General features: G+C 45.5%; 1 protein-coding gene across 1 annotated transcript in view; it reads left to right on the top strand.

Moving 5' to 3' along the window:
- Window positions 1–887: 887 nt before the first annotated feature.
- The window catches only part of LOC136322235 (uncharacterized), a 127,135-nt gene continuing 118,126 nt past the window's right edge, over window positions 888–9,896 (top strand). The window contains exons 1-2 of the mRNA XM_066254355.1: window positions 888–986; window positions 1,098–1,393. Coding sequence (XP_066110452.1) covers window positions 888–986; window positions 1,098–1,393 — 395 coding nt within the window. The remainder of the gene's footprint in view (window positions 987–1,097; window positions 1,394–9,896) is intronic.

Below are 9,896 nucleotides of genomic sequence, written 5' to 3'. Positions count from 1 at the left end.
GTTAAAGATTACGCTGCCCACGAGGAGGCCGTCACCCAGGTGATATTAATGTGTGCTGAGAATCCTTGTAGCCTGGGGCTTGGTTTTGGGATTAAGCCTTTCCCACCCTTTTTGATGTAGGGCGGTATAATCCTATCATGCCTCAGAAAGTGACTTTGTATTAGAGACTTCCCTATTTTGTATATTGGATTAAGAGTTTGGATTTCTACACTATAAAATGGGGACTGAGCGAGAGCTTGGGCTCTTGGTTCCTGAGATTATCATTAGAGGAGACAGCAGAGAGCAGAGAAAGGCCACGCGGAGGAGGCCAGGAGAAGCAGCTAAGATGGCGGGAGTGTTGAGTGAGAGGCCAGTTTGTGCTGAGTTTGTATCTGGGATAAGGAAGGAGATGGGGAATTGAGGAGAATAAGTCTGGTAAGCTAGAAACCTTTGATTCTAGGAAACTCGGATAAATCAGTAGCTTTGTGAGCACTGAATGTGATTGGGTTTTGGAGCCCAGTGTGTATTTTTACTTGCCCGCCGGGTGCAAGCTAGGATTAAAGACTATGGCCCATCAGCTTTTGGCTCCGTTGTTTCTTTGCCGACTGTCCGAATCCAATGCGAACCTGCATGGGCCGGGCTGTTCTGATGGTGGCCCTGGCCGTGGCTCCTGGCTCTACATTTGGCGTAGTCTGTGGCAGGATTCGATACAGATCGGCAAGGAGCCTTTGAGTGGTGCAGTAGAGGACTGGCTAGTGTTAGGGTTCCCCATGGCTGTCCTTTTGGGGATCGTAGGCTGGCTGACTTTTACAGCCATGCGTGAGGAAACTGAGAGCTCTGTGGAAGAGGCTGCCCGGGACCTGCAAACCGAGCAGTGGAAGGAGCTGCATCAAACGCAGGAGAAACAGATGCTGACCTTGGAGCTGGAGGAAGTGCTGGAGGAGAAGGCTGACCAGGTTTGTGAGATTCGCCTGAAAATGGAGCAACTGCTGGAGGAGGATTCACAGGTCCGTGAGTTGCAGATTGCCCTGGATGTTGTGGAGAGCCAGCAGCGGCAGGAGGCCGGGGCTGAGGCTGAAGCTGAGATCGGGTCCGGAGCTGCAAGATCTGCGGAGCAGAAGGCTGCGGCAGCCCAGGACTCGAGCCTGGTAGTAGGAGCTGGTGTTTTCAGTTCCTCTTTGGAAGATGAGGAGAATCGAGCTGGAGTTGTGATCTGCAGTCTCCAGAAGATGGAAGCCCAGCTGGAAGGAGCACCTACTGCGGCCCTGGTAGGTCTGCGATTTTGGGACATAGGGCAGGACATGCTATCCGGAGCAGAGATGGAAATCCTGACTGCCATTGCCATGTGCCCCTCTTTGGGACAGTGTAAGACCTGCGAGGATGGCAGGGATGAGGGGGGTGGCTGGCGCCCTTTGTGCGTGGACTGATTTCCTGGACTACGACCGGAGTGGGCATTGGCTCCTTTGTTGGATGGATTTACGGATTACGGATTTTGGACAATGTGAAATACCCTGATGGGGGTGGGGGGTGGCTTTGCTGGAAGCACTCCCCTGCCCCGGGAAACTTTTCCCATAGGCCAAGGACATTTTGCGCTTTGGGCTAAGTGCTGAGAGACTGGTGAAGTGTACCTTTGTAATTGTTGAAACTGTATGATTTTTGCTGTTGTAGTCTGTGTAATGTTCTAATTTCCTTGCACAGGAATGCTGGTGATGTAAATTGTGGGTAGTAAAGTGAGCATAGGGGTGGATTGTTGGGCAGATAAAATGTATTATGCTCACTTTGTTAAAGATTACGCTGCCCACGAGGAGGCCGTCACCCAGGTGATATTAATGTGTGCTGAGAATCCTTGTAGCCTGGGGCTTGGTTTTGGGATTAAGCCTTTCCCACCCTTTTTGATGTAGGGCGGTATAATCCTATCATGCCTCAGAAAGTGACTTTGTATTAGAGACTTCCCTATTTTGTATATTGGATTAAGAGTTTGGATTTCTACACTATAAAATGGGGACTGAGCGAGAGTTTGGGCTCTTGGTTCCTGAGATTATCATTAGAGGAGACAGCAGAGAGCAGAGAAAGGCCACGCGGAGGAGGCCAGGAGAAGCAGCTAAGATGGCGGAGTGTTGAGTGAGAGGCCAGTTTGTGCTGAGTTTGTATCTGGGATAAGGAAGGAGATGGGGAATTGAGGAGAATAAGTCTGGTAAGCTAGAAACCTTTGATTCTAGGAAACTCGGATAAATCAGTAGCTTTGTGAGCACTGAATGTGATTGGGTTTTGGAGCCCAGTGTGTATTTTTACTTGCCCGCCGGGTGCAAGCTAGGATTAAAGACTATGGCCCACCAGTTTTTGGCTCCATTGTTTCTTTACCAACTGTCTGAATTCAATGCGAACCTGCATGGGCCGGTCTGCTCTGATGGTGGCCTTGGCTTCTGGCTTTACACCAACACAATATAATTTTATTTTTATTATTTTCTTTTTTTTTGTATTTTTTAGAAGTGAGAAGCAGGGGAGAGGCAGACAGACTCCTCCATGCACCCGCATGTGCCCAACCAGGATCCACCTGGCATGCCCACTAAGGGACGATGTTCAGCCCCTCTGGGGTGTTGCTCCGCTGCAGTCAGAGCCATTCTAGCACTGAGGCATATGTCATAGAGCCATCCTCAGCATCCAGGCCAGCTTTGCTTCAATGGAACCTTGGCTGTGGGAGGGGAAGAGAAAGATAAAGAGAAAGAAGAGGAGGAAGGGAAGATGGGTGCTTCTCCTGTGTGCCCTGGCCAGGAATCGAACCCAGGACTTCCACACGCCAGGCCGACACTCTACCGCTGAGCCAACCGGCCAGGTCCAGAGACAATATAATTTTAGAGGGGGTTAATTCCAGACAGTTTGTATTTCTTCCATGGTTCATTGTTGTATTTCATTAAAACTTTAAGATTTGTTGTTGCTGCCTAGTTACAATTGTCCATTCTTTATACCAGCAGTTCTCAAACTATGGACTGGTACATAATGGGCAGATAAAATATATTATGCTCATTTTGTTAAAGATGGCGCTGCCCACGTGGAAGCCCGGCTCCCTAGTGATGATATTAGTTGCCTTCCTGCTTGGGATGGGCGTGATTGTATTAATATGTGTTGGGGGCAGGCTCTGGGAAGGCAGGATCCTTGTAGCCTGGGGCTTGGTTTTAGGACTAAGCCTTTCCCACCCTTTTTGATGTAGGGTGGTGCACTCTCATGAGGAATCTTATTATGCCTCAGATAAGTGACTTTGTATCAGAGACTTCCTTGTTTGTATATTGGATTAAAGGTTTTGAATCTACACTATAAAATGGGGCAGACTAGGAGCTTGCTCTCTCTCGGTTCCTGAGATTAGCATTAGAGAGGAGAGCAGAGAAGGCCACGTGGAGGAGGCCAGGGGGAGCAGCCAAGATGGCAGAATGCTAAAGGAGAAGCCAGTTTGTGCAGAGTGTGTGCAGAGAGAAGGAGATGGGGAACAGAGGTAAATAAGGCTAGTGAGCTAGAAACCTTTGATTCTAGGAAACTCGGATAAGTCAGTAGCTTTGCTAGTACTGAATGAGTGGGTTTTGGAAGCCAGTGTATGTTTTTACTTGCCTTCCAGGTGAAAGCTAGAATTAAAAGTAATGGGCCACCAGTTATTGGCTCCATTGTTTTATTACCGTCTGTCCAAATCTAATACTAACCTGCATGTGAATGGCCATGATGGCGTCTCCTGGCCATACAGTACAAATCCAAGGTAATGCTCTCACTGGTCTAGGACAAAATGAGAACAATGAAGACAATGTAAGATACATATACAAGCATAAGGTGGCCAACTATACCCTTAAGGGCAATACTGATTTCTTATGATATAATTACTGAAAGGCAGAAACTGCAGGATGAAGTGAAAACATGAGGTCAGTGTCTTCGAAGAGGAAAATTTATTTTAAAAGCGCCTGGGTACAGGTGGGCTGAGACCAGCAAAGGGTGTCAGCCCCAAGGGAGGGATGGGGCAGGTGTTATATGAATTTATCAAGGGGCCTTGGACAAAGGTAGCTGCAAGATAGCTTCTCCTGTTTGTGGTTGGGAATGGTGTCACAGTTCCTCAAAATTGTTTGCACTTGATTCAGTCATCCCTTATCAGCATCCAGCTGCAAGGGAGGTCTGAACCAGATTACTGAGTGAGCAAGTCCTTCTTCCTCTTTCAGACCTGCATTGTTCTTAAGAAAGATGGTGGCTGAGTAACCGTGTGTGTGTGTGTGTGTGTGTGTGTGTGTGTGTGTGTGTGTGTAACAGAGACAGAGAGAGATAAAGAGAAAGGGACAGAAAGAAACAGGCAGATAGGGAGGGAGAGAAATGAGAAGCATCAATTCCTCATTGTGGCACCTTAGTTGTTCATTGATTACTTTCTCATATGTGCCTTGACTGGGAGTGGGGGGGATAGGGGGGACTAAAGCAGAGCAAGTGACCCTTTGCTCAAGCCAGCGACCTTAGGCTCAAGCCAGCGATATTGAGCTTCAAGCCAGCCACCTTTGGGCTCAAGCCAGTGACCATGGGGTCATGTCTATGATCCCAGGCTCAAGCCAGCAACCCTGGACTCAAGCTGGTGAGCCCTTGCTCAAGCCAGCAATCTCAGGGTTTTGACCCTTGGTACTCTGCATCCCAGTCTGACACTCTATCCACTGTGCTACTGCCTGGTCAGACCTGAGTAGCCATTTTATCTACCAATTACATTCCTACTTGATTAGTAAAAGAAATGTTTGTAACCCTTTGTCAGTCCTCCAAACCTAAAAATAAAAATTTTAGTTGCGTGAAGTTCAGAAATATGACAAATCAATCTGTTATTCAACAGATCATTAGCAGCCTGTGTTTATTATTGTACATCCAGGGAGAATGCCAATGGGCTTCAAGTTTTCTTTTATGTTAAGGCAGAGAGTATATACTGTGTACTCTTTGTGATATAGTCCCAACATCCACCATCTCTGATACCCAACCTCTCTCCTCTATATACCTTGTAAAGCCATAGCCACAGCCACCATCACAGCCGCCTGGCCCAAGCAGGTTCGCATTAGATTCAGACAGACAGTAATGAAACAATGGAGCCAAAAACTGGTGGGCCATTAGTTTAATCATAGCTTGTACCCGGCGGGCAAGAAATACACTCAGTGGGAAAACACTTCCCTTTCCATTCAGGGCTCCCAAAGCCACTGACTTATTCAAGTTTCTTGGAATTAAAGGTTTCTAACCTCACCAACCTTATTCACCTCTGTTCCCCAACTCCTTCTCTCTGCACACACTACACAAACTGGCTTCTCCCTCAGCACTCCACCAACTTGGCTGCCTCTCCTCTCCTCTACATGGCCTTTTTCTGCTTTCTGCTTTCTAATGCTAATCTCAGGAACCAAGAGAGAGCAAGCTCCTGGTCTGCCCCACTTTATAGTGTAGAAATCCAAACCTTTAATCCAATATACAAACAGGGAAGTCTGATACAAAGTCACTTATCTGAGGCATAATGGGATTCCTCATGAGAGTGCATCACCCACTATCATGCAATAGTCAAGAGTGTGGGGGAAAGCTTCGGTTTAAAACTAAGCCTTAGGCTATAACAACCCGGCTTGCTTACAGCCTGTCCCCCACACCCAATACAAACTATAAGCGAGCAAACATATATATTATATTTTTAAACTTGTTTGACCAATCTTTTCTTAATGTATCTGAATGTCTTGACCCACCTAATTCATTGATTTATTAAGCCTTTTAATATCTACTGAATATTTTCTCTATGTCAGGCATTGTTCTGGGTGCTGGGGACACAGAAGAGTTGTCTTAACTCTTGAATTGTACCCAGTCCAATAGGAGAAACACAATGATAAATTGTTATAAAGTAATTTCCAAACTAGGATTTGTGATTCCAGCATCTACTTTGTTTCTGCTGGAAACAAGCAATCCTACTTTACTTATCTCAGACCAAAGAGAACAGAGGTGAATTATTAAAGTCTGGTGGCTTTAAAGAAAGGCTTACAGTGTTTTGCAAGATCTCAAATGGATAAACTGCTCTCAACTCCCAATACCAAAGGAAATCTCAAGGCACTGGTTCCAATATTCATGCCTCAAGGCAACGTGCTCTAATCTCACAACTCTGTTAAGGGATTTGAAACAAAGTACTGGTGTAGGTGAGCTTTAAAAACAGATAATGTTCCTATCTAGAAACCTTGTAAAATACTGAGCATGCCTAGTTGAAGCACTTATCTATTGCCATAATAACCCTGTATAACAAACCACCCCTAAACTCAGTGACTCAAAACAACTCTTTATTTCAAGTGAGTATAAAGGGTAGTTTTTTTTTTTAATATTTTTTTATTTTTTATTTTTTTTATTTTTTTTATTCATTTTTAGAGAGGAGAGAGACAGAGGAGAGAGAGACAGAGAGAGAGAGAAAGGGGAGGAGCTGGAAGCATCAACTCTCATATGTGCCTTGACCAGGCAAGCCTAGGGTTTCGAACCGGCGACCTCAGCATTTCCAGGTCGACGCTTTATCCACTGCGCCACCACAGATCAGGCGTATAAAGGGTAGTTTTGCTGATCTTGGCAGTGCTTTTGTTATAGCTGGGATTCAGCTACTGAGTGGTTGACTGGCCTTTCGCTGATCTAGGATGGCCTTAGCTGGGAAGAATAGCTCTGCTCCATGTGTCTTATCCTCCAACAGGCTAGCTCTGGCATGTCCTCATGGTTAAGGCAGAGGAATAAGATAGAGAGCAAAAAAGTGTAAGGCTTTTGAGGCCTAGGCTTAGAACTTGTCTAAACACTTATGATGTTTAGACAAGTCATAGGCCAGCCCAAAATCAAGGGGTAGAGAAATAGATTTCACTTCTTTATCAGAGTGACTGCAAAGTCATATTACAAAGAACATAAGTATAGGCAAAGGAAACAGAGGTCATTTTATAAACTTTACCACACCAGCCTCTCAGATTTTCACAAAACAGTGCCCTTTCTTGTTGTACTCATTGCTATGGCAAAAGGGAAGAGTAACTGGGGGTCAATTAAGTTTGCAAATATGATATATATGTTTGCTCGCTTATAGTTTGCATTGGGTATGGAGGACAGGCTGTAAGCAGGCAGGGTGGTTATAGCCTAAGGCTTAGTTTTAGGACTAAGCCTTTCCCACCCATTTAATACTAGGATCTTCTCAACACTAAGCTTTTCCCCACACCCTTGACTGTTGCATGATGTGGGGTGTTGCACTCTTATGAGGAATACCATTTATGCCTCAGATAAGTGGCTTTGTATCAGAGACTTCCTTATTTGTATATTGGCTTAAAGGTTTGGATTTCTACACTATAAAATGGGGCAGACCAGGGGCTTGCTCTCTCTGTTCCAGAAATTAGCATTGCAGCAGAGAGGTAGCTAAGATGGTGGAGTGCTGAAGGAGAAACCAGTTTGTGCAGAGAGAAGGAGATGGGGAACAGAGGTGAATATGGCTGGTGAGGTAAAAACCTTTGATTCTAGGAATACTCGCATAAGTCAGTGGCTTTGGGAGCCCTGAATGGAAATGGAAGTGTTTTTTCACTGTATGTATTTTCTCACCCACTAGGTGCAAGATAGGATTAACTGTAATGGCCCACCAATTCTTGGCTTTGTTGTTTCATTACCGTCTGTCAGAATCAAATGCGAACTTGCATGGGCCAGGCAGCTGTGATGGTGGCGATGGCTACTGGCTTTACAGTGACTAAAATCACACTAACAGTGATGAAGTTACACTGAGTCACAGATACCAAAGAAACCTATATCCAGTGACTTCAAGGAGGAAAACAAAGCATTGTTACTAGTTGTCTAAGGATACACAAAAATATACCTGAGGGCACCCTGAAAAACTTAGGAGTACTCTAATAGAAGACAATAAACATGATGATCAATTCACTAACTTTAGCCAGAACAGAAGAGACTGGCAGAATATTTTAAAATTTTTATTTAACTTCTTTCTTTTGTTTGCTATTTCCCCATGTCTCTTTCCATTCTCTTCTTGCCCCACCCCCAATACCCCACACACACTTTAAGGAGTCTATTCCTCTTTTTTTTTTTTTTAGTGAGAGGATAGGAAGCAGAGACATACTCCCGCATGCACCCTGACTAGGATCCACCCAGCAAGCCCACTAGGGGGCAATGCTCTGCCCATCTGGGGCGTTACTCTATTGCTCAGCAACCAAGCCATTTTTGAGCGCCTTATATTGCAGAAATCAAAGGAGGACAAAAACGCCCAGACAACTTGATGAAGGAAGTAGGAATTATTAAAGCCGGCAGAGTATGTGGGGCTTCTAGCTCCAAAACATGGGCTCCCTGAAGTTGATTTTCTTACAGGTAATATACCTTTACAGTAAGCAATGGGCATGTGATTTCTTTGTTTAGGATTCCCCAGGACTCAAAGAGAGGGGAGGAAAAGTTTTGGGGTCAGCAAGGAGGAAGGAGTTTCTAGATCACTGGCCATACTTACATACAGATCCTGCTATTCTTCATTTGTATTATAACTATAGGATACAGTTAATTTATCACCGGCTGACTCAATTATCCCTGCTAGCTCCCTTCCCTTGTATTCATTTTATATTTTCCTTCTCAGGGAAGAGGAGGCCTGCCCCTCCTTCCTCACTCAGGCTCAGGCCACAGGGCCATCCTCAGTATCAAAGGCCAACTTGCTCCAACCAATTAAGCCATGGCTTTGGGAGAGAAAGAGGAAGAAAGAGAGAGAGAGGGAGAGGGAGAGGGAGGGAGAAGGAGGAGGGGTGGAGAAGCAGGTGGTTGTCTCTCCTGTGTGCCCTGACTGGGACATCCAATGCTGGGCTGATGCTCTACTGCTAAGCCAACTGACCAGGGTCTAAGGAGTTCATTTCTTGATTTTTAAAACTCAAAGTCTAAAAACAAACCAAAGTGTTTAGAGAAAACAGTAAAATTAATAGAGGGAGGACTTTGTCCCTGTAAACTAGAATAGAATTCCTCAGGGACAGGAAGAAAAAATTAGAAGGAAGTGGATGAGAGTTGAAGTGCTAGTGGCCCTGATCTAGAAAGGGCCAAAGAAGCACGAGGGATAGAATGGTGTACTTGCTAATCATGTAGACTCTGCAGCCAGACTCACTGGGTTTCAGTACCAGCTCTGCCATTTACCAGCCTGTCTGACTTTGTGCAAATCATGTAACTTCAATGTCTTTTGACTTCCTTGTCTATAAAATAGGTCTAAAAGTGTACCAACTTGCCTGAGTGGGCAGTGGCGCAGTGGATAGAGCATCGAACTGGGATGCAGAGTACCCAGGTTTGAGACCCTAAGGTAGCCAGCTTGAGCACGGGCTCATCTGGTTTGAGCAAAGCTCACCAGCTTGGAACCGAGGTTGCTGGCTTGAGCAAGGGGTTACTTGGTCGGCTGAAGGCCCGCGGTCAAGGCACATATGAGAAACCAATCAATGAACAACTAAGGTGTTGCAACAAAAAACTGATAATTGATGCTTCTCATCTCTCTTTGTTCCTGCCTGTCTATCCCTCTTTCTGACTCTCTCTCTATCTCTGTTAAAAAAAAAAATTTTTTTAAGTGTACCAACTTGAAGGGCTGATGTTTAAATAATGTTTGCAAATGCTTAGATCAGGGGTCCCCAAACTACGGCCAGCGGGCCGCATGCAGCCCCCTGAGGCCATTTATCCAGCCCCCGCCGCACTTTCGGAAGGGGCACCTCTTTCATTGGTGATCAGTGAGTACTGTATGTGGCGGCGCCGCAAAGCGAGGCGTTGCTCACATACAGTACTACTTCCGGTGACACGGGAAGCATGCGTCATGGCTCCAGAAGCGCATCATATGACGCACATCTGGTCTGTGGCTGCGGTGCCCCACATTGAAATACTGGTCAGTTTGTTGATTTAAATTTACTTGTTCTTTATTTTAAATATTGTATTCC

This window comes from Saccopteryx bilineata, chromosome 2 (assembly GCF_036850765.1).
Source record: "Saccopteryx bilineata isolate mSacBil1 chromosome 2, mSacBil1_pri_phased_curated, whole genome shotgun sequence".
In the NCBI taxonomy this organism is placed as follows: Eukaryota; Metazoa; Chordata; class Mammalia; order Chiroptera; family Emballonuridae; genus Saccopteryx; species Saccopteryx bilineata.
Note: the sequence above shows the minus strand (reverse complement) of the source record. Positions and strands in the feature narration are given on the sequence as shown.